The sequence below is a fragment of the Parasteatoda tepidariorum genome, chromosome 5 (assembly GCF_982258835.1).
Source record: "Parasteatoda tepidariorum strain Cologne lab strain chromosome 5, Ptep-v5.0, whole genome shotgun sequence".
Lineage (NCBI taxonomy): Eukaryota > Metazoa > Arthropoda > Arachnida > Araneae > Theridiidae > Parasteatoda > Parasteatoda tepidariorum.
The window spans coordinates 20,665,815-20,691,183 of NC_141759.1; the positions used below are offsets into that span (position 1 = coordinate 20,665,815).

The 25,369-nt window shown below is 32.6% G+C and overlaps 1 protein-coding gene across 1 annotated transcript; it reads left to right on the forward strand.

The window, feature by feature from the left end:
- Nucleotides 1-3,954: 3,954 nt before the first annotated feature.
- On the forward strand, nucleotides 3,955-25,167 carry LOC147808655 (uncharacterized). The gene is made up of 6 exons (XM_087163505.1): nucleotides 3,955-4,163; nucleotides 7,523-7,575; nucleotides 9,655-9,759; nucleotides 18,692-18,739; nucleotides 20,433-20,489; nucleotides 24,854-25,167. Exons 1-6 carry the CDS (start codon nucleotides 4,040-4,042, stop codon nucleotides 24,902-24,904), a joined length of 438 nt encoding a protein of 145 aa, XP_087019631.1. The 5' UTR covers nucleotides 3,955-4,039; the 3' UTR covers nucleotides 24,905-25,167.
- Nucleotides 25,168-25,369: the final 202 nt, after the last annotated feature.

Here is a 25,369-nt window from a genome sequence, read left to right on the forward strand (position 1 = left end):
TAAAGCAAGCAAACATCGAGGTTGTTGCAACGTCCGAGTCTTCGTCCCGATACTTCGTTTTCCCCGGTGACTCCCATCTTCAAGAAGATATGCTTGCATTCGAGGGTTTAAGATTTTAATTGTCTTAATAACAACTTTTAAAATGTTTTTTACGAATAACCTTTCTCTGGAGTTTGTTTATTGATGGATTGTTAACCTTTTCTATTTTCACATTCACGCCGGGGTGACCCACCGGTGGGTCACGCTAGATTATCTCATTTTGGCAGCGTACCGGAGTAAAAACTAGTAACAATAAATTTTATTTTTTATTTTTTTCCGGGAATAATGAAAATCCATAACTACCAATTGTTTTTAACGGATGCAATTTTTATATTGATTATATATTGTTTGTTTATATATATATATTGTTTATATATGATATTATATATTGACGAAAAAAGAATTAGTAGAACATTTGGGAGACGCGAGGAGGTCGTAGAACTTTCGGATTTTCATTGGTGTCTTTTGAGTGAGTAATACCTATTTCATACTCTTGCAATCATGTATGTTTTTCTAATTCTGAATTAACTTAAGAGTATAAGTAGATGCAAGTTAAGTTAAATGATTCTGCCCGATATAGTAGCTTTCAATTTACGTTAACATCACTGCTGAAGTTAATATTCGCAATCACGCAACAATGGCTACGTATCACCAACACGGACGTGGCGGAAAGCGGCTGACCGAAAGACGTGCACGTGGTTCAACGACGGAAGAGGAATGCTCCGATTTTGAAACCAAAATGACTGAAAAGTTAGCAGACATGGGAAGGAGAATTAAAGAAGATGAAAGGAAAAGTAAAGATCTACTTGAGAAACTAAATCATTTGGAGCAGTCTCTCATGCCTGTGCCAAATAGGCCCGAAATACCGACAACACCAATTGATGTCATTGATATGGAAACTTATGAAGGCGGCCAACTTTTGGAGCAGACGGGGAATGAGTCAACCAGAGATTCAGAAAGCTCAACCAAAAATATTGCAGAACCCCCTTTGAAGAAGAAGAAAAAGAAAAATAATGTCAAAAAAGCTGAAGCAAATCTAATCACAACCACAAATAGTAAACATTTTTCACCGATGGATACCGCCACCTCCTTACAACCATCTGAATCTATATCTGATACTGACTTAGCTCCACCCAAGGAGGATTCCAGTTCAACTGTAGATCCACCCACAACTCGAGCAAAAGTTCAACCAATTAAGCATATAAAAGTTCTTATTCGTGGTCTTCCAGTTGGATTCTATACTGATCATATCTCCCAGGAACTGGCAAAGTCAGACATCATAACGCAAAAGGTAATTCAGTTTAAGAGAAAAGTGGGCGGGACCTACAGGCTCCTCCCACTTTTTCTCACAATTCTCACAGAAACAGATGTTAATCTTCAAATTTTCTCTATCACCAATATACAAAGTATCCCGGTCAGTATTGAAAGGTTCCGAGCCGGGCAAAATCCAATCCAGTGTTACAACTGCCAAGAATTTGGACACAGTCAAAGATCATGTAATTCACCATGAAGATGTGTTAAGTGCGCCGCCAAACACCGATCATACGAGTGCCAAAAAGATGAAAATACACCACCTAAGTGCAGTAACTGCGGAGACTCTCATACAGCCAACTACAAGGGGTGCAGAGCCCGTCCCCGCAGGAGGGGAACACGTGCCATACCACCACCAACAACAGGACTTGCTCAAAGATTGGTTACAATAATTAAAGAATTGCGAGAACTTTTAAAAAATCAAGAAGTGCTTCAACTGCTTCAGAGGATTATTGGGGAAGCCACTCTTGCACAGTAACATCTTTTTTGACTTGATTTGAACTTCTATTTGAACTCTTATTATTGTTCAGAGCTCTAATTTTCCATACAGATTATTAAAATAAATACTGCATACTGCCCTTTCAAATTAAAGTTGATCATACTAGATGGCGCCACTAGGGCTTGACAAAATTTATGTAAAACCTTCACACCTATGAATCACGACTTTTGTATATATATAATCATCATTTATTCATGCTCATATTCAATTTTCTGTTCATATTTATGGCAATTAATGTAAATATCTCTGTTCAAGTTGTAATGTTTTCTAATCAAGGTTATATTTCCTGTACATTTTTTCATGGCAATTACTGTGAATATCTCTGTTCAAGTTTGTATTTTCTCTAATCATGGTAATATTATTGTAAAGCTACCACAACGACTGCTTATATTCAAAATGTTTTTACCTCATTTTTGTAGTTTCATGATGAATGGGATAGGAGCCGCTGCGAGGCCCAGGTGCCCAGCTGTTTTTAAATAAAGTAAGTAAGTAAGTGATCAATTTCCTTGCAGTGAATTGTTATTGTTGAGAATAGATTAACTCCTCCCGAATATTATCTAATATTGAAATAGTTCTTCTACCAGTATTTTCTTTTTTCCCGTACCAGTATTTTCACTTTTCCCAGCGTGAACGCGTTAAAGAAAGATGTTTCAGTGCAATAGTGCTTTATTTGACATCTTCCAGTTTATCACTAAACAACAAATAGTAATATAGTTATAGTAGATTTATCACTATATATATAGTCGTATGTATAGCTATGTACGCTCTTCCTCTTACTGGAAAGGTTTTGTATTAAAACATTTTACTTCAATACTTGATTAATATACCTCAATCAGGTATTTCTCTCCTGTTATTACGAAGGGGATCGCAACCACACGGGTATGGATGAATTTTCAATAGCATCTTAATTTCTATTCCCCATGGAAAATGCTTCTTTAATGCTATGATGGTTGACCACCAAGAGAAGTTTGATTCTCATGAACCAACAATCCATGATGTTCCGTAATAGTCCATGATGGTTCCAACTATACTTTTCCATGGTGGTTTAAGGAGAATTCTTGCTGGTGCTCAGGAATTTGCACCAACATGAATCAGTCCAAAGTCCTACATTGGAATGATGGTTGTTCATGATCATTCCAGCATTTCATTACTATTATACTATGGAAATTCTTGATGATCCATAATGGTACATTGGTCCATTTCCATGATGGCTTGATAGAAATTCTTGTTGATTTAGTAGAAATATACCATCAGAACCATTTGATTTTTTTCTTATGTTGGCCCATCATAAATCAGAACGAATTCCTGCATTGGAGTGATGGTTACTTATGTTGGTCCATCAATAGAAAACCATCAAAAAGTTTGACTTTGGTATGTATACTACAATATATATTGCCACTTCATCAACAATTTGAAATGCTGTTCGATCGCTGTAAATTATTATGAAAACTCATAGGAAAATTTATTAATTTTATAAATGAGGTATGACGAATTTTTTTCAACTTGATCTTGCCACTTTTGTCAACTCAACTAGTTTTTTTTTCACAAATTAATAAAAACGAATGAAACTCAGCAAATATATTCAAGTTTCATTACATTATAATTTTCTTTTCCTTCCACAATTATTTTTATTTTCAATACGAAAAAAAAATAAACGTAACAAAAGCGTAACAATCTATTCGTCCCTTAAACAGAAAAAAAGGAAAACAGGATAAAAACCACAATAGAAAAAATACTTAGCAATGCATGTACAAAGAACAATATTGTTTCCGTGAAAAAAAAGCTTGAAAATGAATGTATGTGTTGTATTGTAATGAATTGTAAAGAATGAAATAAATTAAAAAAATATATCTTTATATGTAATGAAACTTGTAATATCAAAATAAATTATAATAGATTTTGTTTCAGTTGTAATCAAAAAGATATCTCAGTACTAATATAGCTACTTTTTCAATTTTTTCATTGAAATCCAAAGTTCAAAACAAAGAATAGGGAAATAGAGATCCGCATACAACGAATTTTCAATTGTTTTTAAAAAACCTACCTATTCAACCCACAAAATGTATTCTGATCACGTTTTATTATTTAAACAGCTAATTTATACATATTTAAAGCTACTTCATCTGAGTTGAGTATTAATAGCTGAGTATCGATATTAAAATAAGGCAGTAAATAATCATTGTTGTTAAGATGAAAATTAATTTAATATTAACTGTTGTTGTTTTGAGTATTGTAAATGGAGCAAGGTCAGACGACATGTATGAGTCAGAACACTTCCCACCTTGTCATAGATGGATTAAATGCAGTGGACAGGGTAAGAATCTTTTTGAGTTTAAATCTTAAACGCAATTATTATTGTACCTTTAATTACAACTGTATTTAATTAACAACTGTAATTATTTCAGCTTTTCAGTATAAGGGATTTTCAGAAAAAAGTACTATTTTCCTAAGTAACTATTCATTAAGAAGTACATAAATAGATTTAATGAAATTTCCTTCCTTTATAACTTTCAGCAAGTTAAATGTTTCTCAATTTTTTCTGAAATTTCCTAACTTAATTATCAAAATGCAATAGGATTATATTCGGGAACACATTTCTGTTCTTCTCTTGTCATGTCTTCTCAAGCTAGTGGACACAAATTGGATGTAAACACCTAAGTGCTCCCTTATTGGTTCGCCAACTGCTTTCATCATCTTCGTCTTCCTAGGAAAGATTGATTGCTTTAAAAAGACACAGATTAGGCTCAGGGGATAGAGCGTTCGCCTTTCAATGAGGTGAACCAGGTTCAAGTCCCAACGATGGCTGACCGATGCGAATTCCGCACCCGACTCGCACCGACCATAGGGCCGTCGTAAAATATTCTCAGTGGTAGACAGATAATGGGTTAGAGATCCCTTACCGTCAGACTAACCGTGGAAGGCTTTCGTTGTTTTTCCTCTCCATTTTACGCAAATGCGGGATAGTTCCATCAAAAAGTTCAAAATGAAGACAAATTTTTCTCATTACTTGATCCAGGAGTTCCCTTGTCTTCTGGATAGAGTTCAAAATTACAACGCTAAGGAGTAATAATAGTCGTGAACCCAAAAAACGCTAAGGAGCATAAGTAGTCGTGAACCCAAAATAGGGCCGGCTGTTTAACTACGGTTATAAAATAAAATAAAAACTACTTTATTTTATCAATTTCTATGAAAATATATATTTTAAAATTATTAGCTAATTAGTATTTCACTTTTGAATAATAGCTTGTAATATTATGCTTAAAAAATATGCTATGTTTGATTATACATATCAACAAGCATGGGAATCCTGTTTTGAAAAGTAACAAGTAAAAATTTAAACGCGTTAAATAATAAGCTAGAAGTAATCCAGTATGAAAAAAAAAAACAATTTTTAAATGAATTTAAGGAGAAAACTTCACAATAATATAAATTTTAATTAAAAAGCCATTTAACCAACATTATTTTGTGAATAAATGTTAAAAAAAATTTGCATTATTAAATTTGCAAAAACATTTCGCATTTCATCTGAAGTGTCATTAAGTTTGTTTTAGGAACATGTTGTGTAATGTTCAGTTAATGTTAAATTAAAGCACTATAAATCAATATCATATTTGACATAAGACTTTTTTTCATCCTTTTATAGCAATACAAAACTTTTATGCTTTCCGTGTCATTATTAGTGCTTATATTTGCTTCAAATACCTCATTATCTTATGAATGAGATATTTTGAGCTTTAAGTAGATCATGGCTTTTATTTGTTTCCGGCATATTATTGTTAGATATATCTTGATGCACTTTCGTTCCCACATTTAAATGACGTTTTTAAAAATAAAATACTTATGAAATGCGAAAGAAAACTAAGTATAACTCGTTTATTTTCACTTCAGAATTTTTCAATACACGCAAATAAAGAAAAAAGTTTTGTAACAGTTACTGCAGGAGTTACTATCAGTACTTTTAATGAAAAATGTTTAAAAAAAAGATATAAAATTATATATATTTTTTTTTAAAAAGAAAAAAAAACTTAGATTAGCAAAACAGGAAATTCATTTTTCTCTCTTTTCTATTTTATTTTTTTTCTAAATAAATATTAATTTTCTGAAATTATTAACTGTCAACTTCTTTAATTTATCTTGCATAATATTACCTGTGCGCATCCATTTTCAGACCCATCCTTGGTAACTAACAAATCAAACGCGCTTCTGTTCTGCAGTAAGAACGCACTTTAATACAAAACTCCTCTAGTTACGCTTTTAGCTCAATTTGCGCTTTTGTTTTCATTTTTTGCAATCTGGCAATCTTGTTACGACAATATTTTAAATCTTTCTTGAAAAATTTCCCGTTCATGTAAGTTCATTTGAATTCGCTACTCGCTTTATAGAGTTCATTTCATGTTTTATTTTATTTTTTCGTTATATTTTATTTTCTGCTTTTACGTGATATTTTTACTTATTGTGTTCTATTTTATTTGTTGCAATTTTTTTGTAAAATTTTTTGAGTGCCCCTCACACTATTGTATTGATATATTTCGCGTTGATTATATTTACAAAATATTAGAAAGCACTCTTTTTCGCGGATATGATCGTGTGAGCTCATGAAAAAATTATATCTTTTATTTTCCGGATTTCTGTAAAAAAAAATTTCCCTTTTATTTTTTCATTCTTCTGTAATTTTTCCCATGTTTTCTCTATCTTTTGAACTCTTATATATATATATATATATATATATATATATATATATATATATATATATATATATATATATATATATATATATATATATATATATATATATATATATATATATATATATATATATATATATATATATATATATATATATATATATATATATATATATATTTAAATATTTTTTACTATTAATATATATATTTCTTACCCGGTTTTACTTTCTCCTGCGTAGATTATGTTTGCATGTGCATGAAAAGAGTTTTGCCAAAACAAATTGGGGCGCATCCACTAATTTCGTTTAATCACAAATTAAACTTTTGATGTAGTTAGATTTTTTTTATTATATGCATAGGAAATAAAAAATTATTAAATTATAAAAGACTAGTTATTTTTGTTTGAATCTTTTTGGAAAAAAATAATTAGGTTTAAAAACTAAAGATTATTTCGACATTTACATTAATGTTATTTTTTCTCTTTTCCCCAAAAAGAGGGAAAGTAATATTGCTGAATTTAAAAATGTAATGAACTACAGTTACAGTATACGGACTTTTTTAAATTTACTCGTGTCCACTTCTAATGAAAATAAAAGTGATATTCTATTTACTCACCAACCGTCCTCAAGAAAACCTTCTTTCTGATTCTACTTCAATTCTGATTGTTCTGATTCTTGTATAATTTCTTCGGTTACAAGTTAAAAAAATAAAAAAAGAATGAATAGTTTAGCCAATGCAGTTCTGTAACTGCCAAAAGTTTAGCTAAGTCACCTGAACTTTAGCTAAACTTTAGTTAGTTATCACCTGAATTTCTTTCTAATAAACCTAACCAAAGGAACAAACTCTTACTTAAATATCAAGTTAAGCAACGAATATCTTAAACTTTTGTAAGTCTTTTTTTTTATTCCATATAATATTGAACACTGGAAAGTGGCTCATTTTTAAAAATGACATTTTTTTTCCTTAACTGAAAACAATTTAATTGCAGATCAAGCCGCACTTGATGAGTTTGATGGATGCTTAGATAAGGTACCAGAAGAGGTAAGATTATTTTTTTAAAGTTGTTAGAGTATGAAAACAAATTTAGAGAAATTTACAACTTTTTATGTCTTGAATCTTAATATTTTGAGGTTCCTTTGGGAAATTAGAACTTGTTGACGTATTTTAAAAACTGTAACTCATATCAATGCAAACATTATATTTCACAACTACAAAATTTTTATTCATAGCTCATACTCAGGTAGCACCGTTACTAGGTTGCAACAAAAATGCAACAGTCTCAGTGACATATTTGAGATGGGGATATCGTCTCGCACAAAGATCCTGTTCAGACAAGAATCTGTCGCATGGTGATCCTGTTGAAAATTGAATGTGTCACAGTTTTCACACTGACATCCTGTTGAGACATGAATATGGCACAGTTTTCACTCTGACATCCTGTTGAGACGTGAATATGTCACAGTTTTCCACTGACATCTTGTTGTGACTTGAATATGTCACAGTTTTCACCCTGACATCCTGTTGACGTGAGTATGTCCCGTTTTGATCGCAGGATGAAATACCTGCGACAATTAAAGGTCTCATGTTGACATCTAGGTGATGTTAGAATGCGACATCAACAAAAAAGGATAAAGTAACTTTTTTTTAGACTTCAAGCCTTGATTTATATACGTTTAAGATCTTGGTATAGATGTTTGGCATCGTTGAAACTATACAAAGGAGACGGGGAAAAGAAAAGAAAAAAAAAACACCCTGAATAACTTTTGTTCTAATGATCGGGACAAAGGGAAGGGTGATGCTTTGGGCTATGTAGACTAATGCAAAAAACAACGTGGAAGCACAAAGGAAAATACATAAACTGACATATAATAGTTTCAGTTGTATAAACAAGAAACTTCCTCAGAGTCTAAACACTGCGAAAGACATTACACAATGAGGAAGATCCTTATTTACTGAACTGAAGCTATTCCATGTCAATTTATGTACTTTCGTTTATGCTTTATTTACGTTTCTTTTAATTCTTATATTTAATTAATTTATTCTTATACTTTCGCCATATATCCTTGATTTCTTAAGAGGCTCAAAAAATTGCTACAAAAGATGATAAAGTTTGTTTATTTAAAGATAATTCAGTGCAAAGTAAAAATTTTAGTAAATATTTATTATTTTTTTAATATTATATTTAATAATGCTCAAAAATTTTTGAATTGTAAGGTATACAAATTTTTAGATGAAAAAAGTAGTTTTATGTTACAAAATGGAAAATGTGAACGAAATCATTTGAATAGTTTCTGAGAAACCGAATTTTTTAATATTGGATTTCTCAACAACTATTCGACCGATTCCTGTCAAATTTTGGGATTTTGACATAAAAAATTACATTCTTTAAATTGATTTAAAAAATTTTATGAATTCAAATCTGTTTCAACGATTATTATATAGAATAATAAATATATATAATTATTAAAAATTGCTTTTTGAATTGAAAGAAATAAATTCCATAATTCTGTTCAAATTTTTCTGTTTCGCTTAAAACATTCTCGAGATATGTGGAAATACACAAATATTAAAATTTAAATTGAGGGGTCAAAACTTTGGCCATTTTCCTGACTAAACGGTATTCACCCCATTTCCCAGTTTTTGGAAACCCCGCTATTCTAATGAAAAGTAATAAAACAGTGAAAAATTAATAAAAGTTTTTTTAAGGGGAAAAAAAGTATTAGTTATTTCATTTGGAGAAGGATTCTTATTATTGTGAACAAATATGTTTTGATTCACTTAAGTTTCCGAGATAAGGAGAATTACGTGTTCACAACATTTATACGCACTTTACAAATCAAACTAATGGGACCATGTTTTCCAGATCTTAATACATTGGAAAAGAAAATAATGTTTATTAATAAAAAGAATTTTTTTTATCTAATTTCGTAATTTAATTAAGACTAATCGACTACCAATAAAACAATCTTACTACATGTATAATCTATCTCAAAGTTACTACTAGTTTTTAGAATGAAAAAAACTACTAACATGTAAATTAATAAGGGTGATTATCTTTTATCTTCCGGTTCACTGTACTACTAAGTAATAATTTAGAGCTTAACCATATTTTTTTTAAAGAAAATGAAAAAGTTTCTAAAGATGATGGCAGATTTCGCCAAAGAAGAATGGTCAGACTTAGATGAAGCATATAATGAATACTGTGTCTGGGATGAAGTACGACAGGTATGGTAAAAAAGTGTCATATTTACAACAATTCATAAATTTTATGATAACCAAAACACCTACACTGTAAAAAAATACCTAATAAAATTACTGTAAATAGAACCTGCAGTTTAAGAGCATCATCCGTAAAATCCATTTTACCGAAAAATCCACTTTTGCCGTAAAATATTATATTGTAATATATATTTAATTAGAGTGATTTAATGATTTTACTGAAATTATCACAGTAAAAATTACGTTATATCAGATTTTTTGATCCGTAACATGTTCCGGTAATAATCAATTTTTACTTTTTAGGGTCAAAAATACCGGCAGTCTGAGTGCCGGTACTTTTTACCGTTTTTTGATCAGGAATTTTTAAGAGTGTCGGTAATAAAACGATTGTATTGGCATTGCATTAGTTACCGGAGTTTGCTGAAAGTTTTGATAACATCATAGACAGAGCTTTCATTCAGAGTTCAATTCCATACCACATTTCTGCTTCGCTATCTTCTCCTTTAGCAGTCATACTCATTTATCTAACATTTTCATTATAACGAGAGCGTAACAATTTGAAAAGTGTCATGTCAATTTAAGAACTTACTGAAAAAAAGAATCCGAATCAAATTAAGGTAAAAATTACGATGACTCAGAGTGCCGGTACTTTTCTAACTTAGAATCCATTTTTACCTAAACATATTCAAAACAAAATTCTGATACACTGTACAGTTTATTATACCCAGGCTTTTATATACTTTCTTCAACAAAGTTAACCGGCAGCTGCTGCAGCACAAATGCTGTTTGGAAAGAAGGTTAGTCAAAATAGACATAAACATCATTTGGTTTGAATTGATACATATGTATACAAAATCTTTCAGTCCCGGAACAAGTCTAGAAATAACTTCCTCCATCAAATTAATTGAAAAGAACATAGGAAATTTATTGGAAGTTCAACATTGTCCTAAGAAATCCAAGTGGATAGTAATTTAAGAGTTGATTAGTTATTTCAATCTGAAATGAAATAACTTGTTTAGTTAGAAACTAATAATTAAAATGGTTCTTTTTATTTTCATAAATGAATTTTAATAGAAAAATATATGTAAAAATTCTGAAAGGCATTAAAATTGAAATCCAGTTTGGGCGATTCTATACTCCTTCCATCTAAAATAAGTGATAAGAAGATTTCAGCAAAATTTGGCTTAAATTTTTTTAATGATTGCTCCTCTAAATATTTTTTGACCCGAGTATTTCTCTCTGTGTGTATATATATATACTACTAAACTAAACTAAACTAAACTCAGTGGCGCGAAAGCGCATAGAGGTCCAAGGCCTACTGTGCCCATCTCAGTTCAGTTTTCTTGACCTTGGGCTCTGAGGTGCAGGAGCAGATGTTCCGGTCAGTTAGTCAGCCGAACGCGGAACCCACAGTGTTTAGTTCCCAAGCATGCTTGGTACCTCATTTATCGACTCACTGAAGGGATGAAAGGCTGAGTCAACCTTCCCCGGCCCGAGGATCGAACTAGGGACCTGGTTTGATCCTTATGTGTGTGTGTATATATATATATATATATATATATATATATATATATATATATATATATATATATATATATATATATATATATATATATATATATATATATATATGTAGTGCCAGTTCCTATCTGTAGTGCCAGTTCCAATCTATAGTACCAGTTCCTGTGCTGTAAGCTGATCTAGCTAGAGATCTAACCAGATTATGACAGATTATGTAAGCTGCAAGTTAGACCCCGTGGGAATTTCCCAAAGACACGAGAGACACGGGAGCGCGTAATGGAACTAACAAAAAAGGAGACGCTGATGAATTCCAGAAAGGGGCAGCAATGACGATTTTCTTTTAACTTCACGATGACGAACTCATTTATTTTGTGTTGTTCCTGTGTTTGTTTATCGTCCATCTTTATGTAAATTTAGCGTTTAATATATGTTTTGTTAAAGTACAGTGCCTCTTATTTTCAAAGACGACCACTCATGCCGTCCCCACATAATCAGAAGTGGACAAGTAGAGCGTATTAATCAAACCATCATATCGATTCTTTCAAAATTATCCATAGAAAATCCAGCTGAATGGTACAAGCATACAAATAAAGTTCAACAAGCGATAAATTCAACCTATCAAAGAAGCATAGACACTACTCCATTTGAATTGCTTTTTGGGACAAAAATGAACACTAATGGACTGGGAAAACTAAAGGAAATGATCGAAATTGAATTTCAGTCTCAGTTTGACACCCAAAGAGAGGAACTAAGAAAAAACGCAAAGCAACAAATTTTTAAAATTCAACAAGAAAATAAAAAGACCTATAATTTAAGAAGAAAGGAGCCAAAATCCTACGAAATTGGAAATTTGGTCGCCATCAAAAGAACCCAGTTTGGACCTCATTTGAAGCTAAAACCTAAGTACCTTGGCCCTTACAAAATAACAAGAGTAAAAGGAGGAAATACCTATGATGTAGTAAAAGAAGGGAATCACGAAGGACCCAACTGCTCGACAACGTGTGCGGAGTATCTTAAATCATGGAGCGGTTGCCAAGAAGAATTTTAGCGGTTGCCAAGAAGAATTTTAGTACTTGCCAAGACAAAAAAAATAAAGACTGTAATTTTTGAAGATGAAAAATTAGTTGCTAAAGAATTTGATTTTTGAAGAAGACGTAAAGAAAGACGAAAGAATTTAAAGACGAAAGACGTAATAGATGACGAAAGAATTTAAAGACGTAAAAGAAGACGAAAGAATTTAAAGACGAAAGACTTGAAAGAAGACGAAAGAATTTAAAGACGAAAGACGTAAAAGAGGACGAAAGAATTTAAAGACGTAAAAGAAGACGAAAGAATTTAAAGACGTAAAAGAAGATGAAAGAATTTAAAGACGAAAGACGTAAAAGAAGACGAAAGACGTGAAAGAAGACAAAAGAATTTAAAGACGAAGAAGTTCAAGACGAAAGACGTTAAAAAAAAAGACGAAAGACGCTAAGGAAAAAAGACCAAAGACGTTGAAAAGAAAAGAAGACGAAGCCTTTGAAGAAGAGAAAAGACGTGCAAAGATGGAAGAGTGAACGTGCCTGAACTGATACACTCTTACCTGAAAGATTTTTTTTTCATGAAAGACACTAACCTAAAACATTTAATTTTCAGATATCAATTATATTTTTCAGTCTGCTCTGTTTTTTCTTTTTTATTCTTTTTAGAGTCGCTGGAGGACCAGCCGAAATGCAGGACGGCCGATTCTGTAGTGCCAGTTCCTATCTGTAGTGCCAGTTCCAATCTATAGTACCAGTTCCTGTGCTGTAAGCTGATCTAGCTAGAGATCTAACCAGATTATGACAGATTATGTAAGCTGCAAGTTAGACCCCGTGGGAATTTCCCAAAGACACGAGAGACACGGGAGCGCGTAATGGAACTAACAAAAAAGGAGACGCTGATGAATTCCAGAAAGGGGCAGCAATGACGATTTTCTTTTAACTTCACGATGACGAACTCATTTATTTTGTGTTGTTCCTGTGTTTGTTTATCGTCCATCTTTATGTAAATTTAGCGTTTAATATATGTTTTGTTAAAGTACAGTGCCTCTTATTTTCAAAGACGACCACTCATGCCGTCCCCACATATATATATATATATATATATATATATATATATATATATATATATATATATATATATATATATATATATATATATATATATATACTAGCTGACCCGGCAAACGATGTTTTGCCATATGAATTATTTCTAGAGTATGAAAATATATCTTATTTATTGTAAATGTGTGCGTATGTGGTATATGAGTGGAAGAGGCATGGAGCGCTGTGAACGATGACGGAATGTGAAAGTAACAAGACACCAAATAATAATTTTTTTTAATTTATTGCAACTTTTTTTTATAAATTATATATACAGCGAATTCTGAAAATATTAGTCAACAATATTAAGCTCTTAGTGCAATGGAGTGTACAATATTTTTTGTCATTCCATCTTTAGCTAACACAAATAAGCTGGATGGTTTGCCCACTCGAGAGCATGCCACGTATCTGTGTGAAAAACATGGTGTGCTCAAATCTAAGACGCAAACAGACATTGTTTGGCCTTATCATTGCGAATGCCAATCTAATGTGGAACTGAATGCGTTTAAATTGAATTCGCACATCTGTGGGGGCATAATATCCTGAAATCACCTGAAAGGAGTAACAGAGTGCCGCAAAATAATTTGTCATTATTTTTTTAAATCTCTCAATGTCCTGTTCAACGCCTCAAGCGATTTTTGTGTGCCATAGTGCAATCATCCCATATGATAATTTTACTGTGTTTTAACACTGTGGCCATAGAAGAAATATTTTTTATGTTGCACACTGCATCTGGGTTGTTTTGAATATTTAGTGGCAGCTTAAATACTGAATGAGCTGTTCTGCCTCCATCCAATAAAATTGCCGCAATGCCAGATGATGCAACGGCCAACGCGATGCCATTATTTGATCGTATTTCACCGAGAATAAGTGAAGTAATTAATGTTTTGCCAGTTCCACCTGGTGCATCAGGAAAAAAATCCACACTGTCCTGCTGAAACTGCGAGCATAATGCGGTCATAAATGTACCTTAGTTTCTCATTCATTAGTGGAACATTGCGAGTAACAATCGCTGCCATTTCTATCGTATTGTATTAAAGTTCACGATTCATGTCAGTGTTTAATAAATCAGATGCACTTCGATTTGGCGAAAACATACCGAAATGACTGAGTGGCAATTTGGCAATAATAATGCAAAGATCCTCAATAGCAATCAGTGCTTCATTGTACATAGCATCGCTGAATACTATCGTTAGATCGTTGCAACGTGTGCGATATTGATACCGTATATCATCAGTCATCGAATCTTTGTGATATTCTCATAACGTTTCTGTACGGGCCGGGAAGCATGTAGCTAATACTATAGCAAATAGTAGACGATTTTGCTTTGCAGTACAGTTCAATGCTGCTTCAGCAAGCATGCATTCCCACTGGTTGTCGTCTTCCTGCAAGCCGAGTGCAAAGCATGCATCTTTATACGTTGGATGCTGATTTCCATCGACTTTACGTATGTCTTGAAATGGCAATGAGCCGGTGTAATTAACCAACAACAGTCGAAAATAAAAGCACTCAGTCTGCCTTGGATTGACTGTAAATATTCCCCCCAAGGCGTTTGATTTGAATAAACCGGGACATGCATCAACCGGTGTGCCTTGCTTGTGGGGTGTCCATTTTTTTGAACCCATGTGAAATAGGGTGGTACTGAGTAGAGTAATGTCCGTGCAAAGACGCCAAAAGCATCCGTACGATTAGCCAAATCAAAAAATTTGGCGAGTGTAGTTTTTGGTGGATTTATAGCTCGGTCAATCGCTGTCTCGTTCGTGAAATATACGCTCTGACCGCTTTTAAGATGGACGGCTAAAGGAGCAGTCACATTGGTATTTTCAACTCGAAATAGTGCTATATCATTGCCTTTATTCACATACTTGCAAATATATTTGATGCTCTTCTTTTAAGGGCATGCATAAGTATTAGAGTTTAATATGACTTGTTGCAACGTGCGTGAATATTATTTTTGATTTATTATGTTTCTATGTCTAGTTTGGATCCGAATACGATTAAATAAAGATATATTTAAAATATTCGTTAAATCTGTCCAAAAAATGAAAAAAAATTAGATACAAACCATTCTCGAATCCTTCTGAAGGTACACAGAAAATTTCATTTAAATCGGTCCATCCGTTTAGGAGGAGTTCAGTGACAAACACACGAACAGACGAAATATATATATATACTAGCTGACCCGGCAAACGATGTTTTGCTTTATGAATTAAATCTAGAGTATGAAAATATATCTTATTTATTGTAAATGTGTGCGTATGTGGTATATTAGTGGAAGAGGCATGGAGCGCTGTGAACGATGACGGAATATGAAAGTAACAACACACCAATTAATATTTTTTTTTAATTTATTGCAACTTTTTCTTATAAATTATATATACAACGAATTCTGAAAATATTAGTCAACAATATTAATCTCTTAGTGCAATGGAGTGTACAATATTTTTTGTCATTCCATCTTTAGCTAACACAAATAAACTGGATGGTTTGCCCACTCGAGAGTATGCCACGTATCTGCGCGAAAAACATGGTGTGTTCAAATCTAAGACGCAAACAGACATTGTTTGGCCTTATCATTGCGAATGCCAATCTAATGTGGAACTGAATGCGTTTAAATTGAATTGGCACATCTGTGGGGGCATAATAGGCATAATAGGGGGCATAATAGGGATTGGCACATAATAGGGATTCGTGGAAGTAATATACTTTCATCCCGGAATTTGTAATTTGAAGTAATGACTTCGATGACGTTGTTCATTAATTTTTTAATGACTAATCGCGTGCCGTTGCACATCCAAGGTGGGTTCAAATTACGAAGCAAAATAACCGGAGATCCAACTTTGAGTACGAAATTATGCGGTGATATGCCAGGTAAATCCAATGAGTTTAAAAACTCTGTTGGAAAATTTGCAGCTTCAATGGGATCGCAAACTGCATCAACGGATTTGCATGTCACCAAGTTACCTGGCAATAACTGTTGCATCTACAGATTCAATTCGTTGACGTCCACATTTTTTACTGCTAAAATCACCTTTTCTGCCAGCCACTCATGATGAATGCATTGCGTGTGTACATCGGGAAATATTAGGCTAATGAGAGCATCTTGTGAATCAATGATTGTGCAGAAATCGTCCGGTAATTTAAGCATCCAGTCTCATCCTTTGCAACCTTTCCATCACCGATATCTAACAATTGTTTTGAGAATGCTTCAGCAGATGGATCTTGAAGCATTTGGACGCGCATATTTACTTTTAGTAGAACTTTTTCAACATTACGCCAAAGTGGAGATGATCTCAAGAAAGCATTGATCTCATCAGCGTACATTAAACGCGGAATGACGTGAAATGTATTTGTCTGAAATCACCTGAAAGGAGTAATAGAGTGCCACCAAATAATTTGTCATTATTTTTTTATATCTTTCAATGTCCTGTTCAGTGCCTCAAGCGATTTTTGTGTTCCATAGTGCAATCATCCCAGATGATAATTTTACTGTGTTTTAACACTGTGGCCATAGAAGAAATATTTTTTATCTTGCACACTGCATCTGGGTTGTTTTGAATATTTAGTGGCAGCTTAAATACTGAATGAGCTGTTCTGCCTCCGTCCAATAAAATTGCCGCAATGCCAGATGATGCAACGGCCAACGCGATGTCATTATTTGATCGTATTTCATCGAGAATTAGCGAAGTAATTAATGTTCTGCCAGTTCCACCTGGTGCATCAGGAAAAAAATCCGCACTGTCCTGCTGAAACTGCGAGCATAATGCGGTCATAAATGCTCCTTTGTTTCTCATTCTGCCATTTTTATCGTATTGTATTGAAGTTCACGATTCATGTCAGTGTTTAATAAATCAGATGCACTTCGATTTGGCGAAAGCATACCGAAATGACTGAGTGGCAATTTGGCAATAATAATGCAAAGATCCTCAATAACAATCAGTGCTTCATTGTACATATCATCGCTGAATGCTATCGTTAGATCGTTGCAACGTGTGCGATATTGATACCGTGTATCATCAGTCATCGAATCTTTGTGATATTCTCATAACGTTTCTGTACGGGCCGGGAAACATGTGGCTAATACTATAGCAAATAGTAGACGATTTTGCTTTGCAGTACAGTTCAATGCTGCTTCAGCAAGCATACATTCCCACTGGTTGTCTTCTTCCAGCAAGCCGAGTGTAAAGCATGCATCTTTATACGTTGGATGCTGATTTCCATCGACTTTACATATATCTTGAAATGACAATGAGCCGGTGTAATTAACCAACAACAGTCGAAAATAAAAGCACTCAGTCTTTGGATTGACTGTAAATATTCTCCCCAAGGCTTTTGATTTGAATAAACCGGGACATGCATCAACCGGTGTGCCTTGCTTGTGGGGTGTCCATTTTTTTGAACCCATGTGAAATAGGGTGGTACTTCTGAGTAGAGTAATGTCCGTGCAAAGACGCCAAAAGCATCCGTACGATTACCCAATTCAAAAAATTTGGCGAGTGTAGTTTTTGGTGGATTTATAGCTCGGTCAATCGCTGTCTCGTTCGTGAAATATACGCTCTGACCGTTTTTAAGATGGACGGCTAAATGAATAACGGTTGGATCCCGTTCATTAATTGGGAAACCAAAGATACGCCAAACAGCTTCATTGGAGCTGATGTACCGGCCTATTTGGTACAGCGTTATTTCGTCGTTGTTATTCACTGGAAGAGCAGCCACATTGGTATTTTCAACTCGAAATACTGCTATATCATTGCCTTTATTCACATACTTGCAAATATATTTGATGCTCTTCTTTTAAGGGCATGCATAAGTATTAGAGTTTAATATGACTTTTTGCAACGTGCGTTAAATATTATTTTTGAATTAGTATGTTTCTATGTCTAGTTTGGATCCGAATACGATTAAATAAAGATATATTTAAAATATACGTTAAATCTGTCCAAAAAATGAAAAAAAATTAGATACAAACCATTCTCGAATCCTTCTGAAGGTACACAGAAAATTTCATTTAAATCGGTCCATCCGTTTAGGAGGAGTTCAGTGACATACACACACGAACAGACGAAATATATATATATATAAAGATATATATGATTGAAGTGAAAAGATATCAAATATCTTTATCTTTTCACTTTCTAGATATATTCATTTAATATTGTGCATTTATTATAGAACTTTCATTACATATTTGGAATGTTTATCTTGAACATATTGCGAATGTTAATCGTTGAATACATTTTAGAAAATAATATTATTCTTCAACAATTTATCTAAAATATTTTTCTCTTTTTAAGAATGAATATTTTGTGGAAGTTATGCAGCTCTTTATGGACGAGTACTCAGTGAGTATTTGTAATAACTAATTTTGTATGTTTAAATACTATATTTTGAGAAGGTCTATGTTAAGTACGAAAAAAAAAAGAAATACGTAGAAATCAAAATTAGGGCATTTGATATTTTGTTTTTATAAAATCATAGAGTAAACATGACCATTAGATTTCAAGATATTCATCTTAAGCAACAGATTTTATTGGATATGTAACCAATGTAGTAAAAGGATCTACACCAATTGAAATATTTGTTTAAAAAAAGAGATGCAATTTATTTTCTTTCCCTGATTCATGTTTGCTAAAGAAAGGAATTTCTTTTTACAAAGAATTGTTGCAGCTGCTACATTTCAAGCTCTTACACTTTATTTCTGAATTTTATCATTAGGTAAAAAAAATTCGTGCAATAAAGATTGTATTTTGCATAAATAATGCACTTATTTATAGGAATATAAAAATAATGCAACTTTTGTATTTCTGTCACAGCAGCAACTTTTAAATTATATCTATTTGAAGGATTTACTTCACAACTTTGAAATACGTTTGGAAAAGGTATGAATAAAAAATCCAAACAAGTTGGATAATTCATTAAAATACCTATTTCCAGCCCCACTCAGAAAGTTTTCACAGTCATATAAAGAGAGGTAGGAAAACAACCAGATGGTAGCTCTGTTTAAAAATGTAATAATGCTTAATGAAAGGCCCCTAATTGGATCATACAGTTGATTCCTAAAAAAATAAAGGATTATGGAGTTGATGCGAACCATTTTCTTTCTCTGTATATTTCAAAATATCTTTGAATTACATTTCCAGAAATAGAATTATTGAGGCGAAGTTTGAACTCGATATCTCTTTGAAACTTATGAATCTTGTCAGAATGACATAGTGTTAAGTGTAGAGTTAAAATCATGTCCAATGAATCAGAGGCTTTCTATTGCAGAAAGAGAGAGAGAGAGGTCTTTGACAGGGAGACTCCTTATCAAGCATTTTATTTAAAATAACTGTAAGAAATTCAGGAATTAGCCCTAAAGGCTCTATAAAAATCTGAACCATTATTAGCGTATGCGGCGAGTAAAACATGCTGTTGTGAAAACGTTTATTGCCCTTTGAAATGCTGCCGAGGATATAGGCATGAAAATGAAGAAAGAAAAAGCGAAATATATGATAGTGTGCACAGAAACACACGGATTGTAAATCCGTCAGATTGAAAATCGTACTTTTGAAGAAATTGTAGTGTGTCTACCATTACAAAAATACAATTCCAATTCACTAGCATATAAGACGTGTTAACTCGATTCTGTGTCGGGGTACCTTTTCACAAGTGAAGGTTGATCGTGTCGATAGCCACTCTCCACACAAGTTCACACAATTTAAGTAATGGTGATAAATGATAATAAAACTGAAATCAGGAGCAGATTTTTGATGACATTGGAACCAATTAACCAACTAATTAGGGCTGATGAAACAACTATAGTTTAAATTATATATACAATATATATATATATATATATATATATATATATATATATATATATACAGTTAATTAGTTAAACCGCATCATGCTCTTCCGGTAAGTTTTTGGTTTTCCATAAAATATTACAAATTAAGAAAGTGGTATTTTCTGATATTTTTATATTAATGAATTATTTGTATTCATGATATTTTAAAGAAATATATTTTTTCACTAAAGACAATTATACATTTTAAGGAGACCTGTGCTGATTCTTTCCAAGTTGCTACTTGTAATAAAATGGCGGACAATGGTGTAAGTATAATCTGGTATTTTAAATAATTTAATATTTTTGCGTTGCATTTATTAATAGACTTATTATTTATAACTTAATATATTTACGTTGTGATTTTTTAAAATTATTAACAAATCTAGTATTTGTTTAACGAGCAGCTACTTATAAACTATGATTCTTAACATCTTTAAGAGAAGAAAAAAGCTCTTTCTCCGGTCAGCAAACTCAAGAGTTTAAGCGTACTATAGAAAACGTACGTAAAAATCTAATAAGAGATGTAATTCAATATTGAGATCCTATTCACGTGTTCTAGGGTCGCTAGAGTCAGAAAGCTCGTTTCATGAATAACGTTGTAAGAATGGTGTTATTACACAAGTGGAATTATGGTCAAACTTCAATTGTAGTATGTTAATCTATTTTACGAGGGTTGCTATTTATATTTCTGGCCTTGGCAACAGTAAGTGTTGCTAGTCGACCGCTGACGATTTTAATCGAAAGTTTGATATTTTTAAACATAAATTCAGCAGACGATTTACCATTATAACTTCATTTGTGTTGTTGACAGTAAATTGAAAAGTTCTTCTCTTTCAAAAAATGGAATTTAATCGTGAACATTTTCGTGCCATTATTTTTCATAAATTTCGACGTGGATTGTCAAGACAAAAGTGCTTCGATGAACTTAATTCTTTATTCAGCGATAAAGCGCCATCCTACAGCACTGTAAAAAAATTGGTATAACGAATTTAATCGTGGTCGATGTTCGATCCAGGACGAATCCCGTGCAGGTCGACCAAAATCCGTTGTTGTTCCAGAAAAGATCGATGCTGTGCGTGAACTGATAAAGCAAGATCGTCATGTGACATACCGTGAGATAGAGACGTCTTAGGACACTAATATGACTAGCATCAATAAAATATTGCATGAACATTTGAGCATAAAAAAATTTGTTCGCGTTGGATCCCGCATAATCTGACAAACGCTCAAAAAATGGCTCGTGTCGATTGGTGCAAGGAAATGTTGGAAAAATACGTTCAAGGTACATCAAAGGCTGTGTATAACATTTACACAGGTAACGAATCATGGATCTATGCATATGAGCCGGAAACAAAACAGCAATCAACTGTATGGGTCTTCCAAGACGAGGCAAAACCAACAAAAGTTGTTCGAGGAAGAAGCACATCGAAACAAATGATTGCCTGTTTCTTCGGCATTATCGGTCATGTGGCAATAGTGGCGATAGAGCAACGCAGGACGGTCAATTCTGAATGGTACATGACCATTTGTTTGCCAGAAGTCATCGGAGAAATTCGAAAAAAGCAGAAGAACAGGCGAATCATTCTTCATCATGACAATGCGAGCTCTCACACATCGACTCAAACAAAGGCATTTCTGACGGAGCGAAAGATCGAACTGATGGGTCATCCGCCGTACAGCCCTGATTTGGCACCCAATGACTTCTTCTTATTCCCACACATCAAAAATAAATTACGTGGACAACGATTTTCGACCCCCGAAGAAGCAGTTGGTGCATTCAAAACGCATGTTTTGGAGTAACCTCCATCGGACTGGAAAAAGTGCTTTGAAAATCGGTTCAAACGCAAGCAAAAGTGTATTGATCATCATGGAGAATATTTTGAAAAACAATAAAACCAATTTCGATCCTACTTATTTGTTTTTTCATTATTAGGCCAGAAATATAAATAGCAACCCTCGTATACGAATGTTAGAATTTCTTAAGCGAATATTTCCCTATCTTATAAGTTCTTAAGAAAGTGTTTGGTTCCATTCCGTTTATAGAGGAGGTAAAAAAATTATCAAACAGCTACAGTCGCTCTATACACATTTTTAAAAACCTTATCTTAATCTGTTTTATATACACAACTGTATATTTAATATCCAATCAGAAACACTTGAGTATTGAGGATAAAAGATCGTAGAAATTAAACTTACAATTGAAAAGTAAGTTTATTCCTTGGTATTATTGATAAGTAAGTTAAATAACAGAAACAAGCTAAAAAATAAAGAAATAAACAGTTCAGAAAAAAAACAATATTTTTTCCCGAGCTTTAGACTTTTTAAGATTTCCCTTCTGAATCATTTTCGTCTTTTTTCCCGCTTCCGGTATTCTTTCGAACTTGAGATTTCTGACTCACAGTTCTTCTTACTCGAATTTTGTTCCTTCAAATTCGTAGTCTGGTAAGACCTATAGCATTCGAACCATTAGACAATTTTAGGCTAAGCTTAGAAATTTGATAAAATGTGGCATTATTTTCTTTTGAAATATGCTAGAATTACATACATTAAGACACGAAAAATTGTTTCATTCATCGAAAAAAAAATTATATATGAAATAGAAAATTTTGTCCATATACACCATGGACTAATTCAATGAAAAAATCATTTAGTTTATGACTACATTCTTATGACATTTGTTTTAATTTTATTTTATTTACAGAACTTGCAACTTTAATACATCATAAAAATGTAGGGGAGAGGGGGGCACATGTGAACAAATTTTTTTATTTCTTCATTTTTCACATGTGTCCCTATTAGGGGCATATGTGAACATGCCTGGGGCACATATGAACAAGATTAAAAACACAAAGCAATCATCATATTTCAAAGGGAAAAATATTTAATATAACAGATATAGATACGCATTATACTGAAGGGGTTGTAGCTTACTATATGAATTTAAATTGTACAACAGTACTGTCAATAAGAAAATAATTTTTCAGCTGTACAATAATTTTTCCGCTGTTGGGTTTTTCGCAACTTCATGTTCCTCAGGAGTTGTAATGGACCTTTTTCTTTCTTCTCTAATACTCTGTTATGATTTCTTTTCATTTTTTCTATCTTTTTATTTGTAGCTTTAGCAATTCTATCTTTCTCAGGTGTATCAGTTAATAAGCGTGATGCGCGATCAACCATTTAATTAAAAAAAATATTTTAAAAGAAAAATTTATAAATTAATTATGAAAAATTAAGTAATAATAATTTTAAATACATGCATATTTTTTAAACTTATAATATTATGAGGTTTAAAATCTTGATACTATGTAGGGGCACATGTGAATTGTTCATATCTGCCCCAGATGTTTTGTTCACAAGTGCCCCATCATCCTTCTTAAACCTAACTTGAAAAATAAAGAATTTTTAATTGAGTAAAAAAAAAAATAACTGTCATAAACTTACCTGAATGTTCATATAATGGTCTGAAATAGTTAATTTTAGTTTATTAGTTGATTTACACTATGCTTTCACTTGAAGAAGCGAGTGATTATAATATATACAACACCTGCTGATACAAAGAAATTGTCAGAATAAAACAACAAAATGTCTCATTGTTCTGAAAGTTTTGCAGAGAGGAAGAACTAGTACTGCCATCAATTGAAAATTTTTCGAGATTTTTTATTTCAGATCATATTGGTGAAACATACCATGTTTGCATGTGCCCCCTGTTCACATGTGCCCCCCTCTCCCCTACCATTTATCTCAAATGGAAAAATTATATTTAGATAATTTAGACCTAAGAAATTAAAATAAAATAAAATATTTATTGAAATGTTGTATTTATGCATACATTTGACTAAAAATAGGTAACTATTACATCTTAATACATGGAATTCATATGAACATTATCTATACCTTATGTGTTTTTAATTGCAAATTAAATCAAAAATATTTATCCTTACCATTTAAACACAGCTGCTTTACTGGTACACTAATATAAGGATTTTCTATTTGAACTTGCCACAATAAATGCCCTAAGAACGTGGTATAATAAGATAAGTCGAGTAATATTATTTTTTATTAATTAATTTTAAGTTTTATAAAGTAGGTAGGTACTTTACTTACTTCGCACTATTGCTTTACAATGGGCAATTGGCGACGCTCTTGGAAACGTCTCTGAGGATGATTCGAAGACATGCCATCGCAATTTTGATCCTCTGCAGAAGGGATGGCTCTCCTGCTTTGGCAGCCCGACGACCAACTTGCGAAGTTGAGCACTTTACGGTAGAACAGTTTAACGAGGACCGATACCGTTCACCGTCGCTCCCTACGCAGCCTGATCAAATTGGTCAGCCATTCGCTTACTGACCGCAGCCAGTGATACTTGACTTCTGTGTTCTTCTAGGAACCGTGTCATTACGATCAGCCCATTGCTAATAATGTGTAGAGAATAAAATTTCACAATAATAATTACTTTGGCCTTTTTACATCGTATATCAAAGAGCAATATGCACTTTGTTATTTTCATCTAAAAATAATTACAAATACAAAAATTTATTAAAAGAAAATGAAATCATTTTTGTTAAAAAGAAGTAAATTTGACATGACTTTTCCTTGATACTTTTCACATGTGTGCTATTTTTTGTTTTAGGGATGTTTTTTAGATGTAATAAACAGAGTTCACGCTGAAAAAAAATGTTGATGTCTCAAATACTAACATCGAACTAAGATGTTGCTCAGTTATGTAAACCTTGGCCTTCAACCTTTCTATTACTAAAATGTTTTACAACTGTTTACTTTCGGGAAAAAAAAATACAATCTCAATATATTTAAGCAACAAATACTTCAGTTTTTTGTAAATTTAAGATTCTCTTATAAAGTATGTTTGCTTAAGAAGAACAAACTAAGTCAAAGTAACGAAGAACATTGTAAAAAATGGAAATTATAATGTATTAACAATTTTACAAAGTTAACTTAATAACTTCATAAATTTTATACAATATTCAATGTATTCATTTTTTAAAGTACCGGTATATAATTTCATAATCTCACTTACAGTGTTTAAAAGATTTTATTTAATAAACCAAGCAATAGAATTGATTCAGATATAAAATTTATGTACTGTCATAAAAAGTAATCAGTCATTTACAACCGAATTTATAATATA

Bases quoted from the DNA above. Each gene is read 5' to 3' on its own strand.
- LOC147808655 (XM_087163505.1), top strand. From the start codon at position 4,040: ATGAAAATTAATTTAATATTAACTGTTGTTGTTTTGAGTATTGTAAAT. The intron at 4,164-7,522 runs GTAAGAATCTTT...ATTTAATTGCAG, and splicing joins GATTAAATGCAGTGGACAGG to ATCAAGCCGCACTTGATGAG. The intron at 7,576-9,654 runs GTAAGATTATTT...TTTTTTTTAAAG, and splicing joins TAGATAAGGTACCAGAAGAG to AAAATGAAAAAGTTTCTAAA.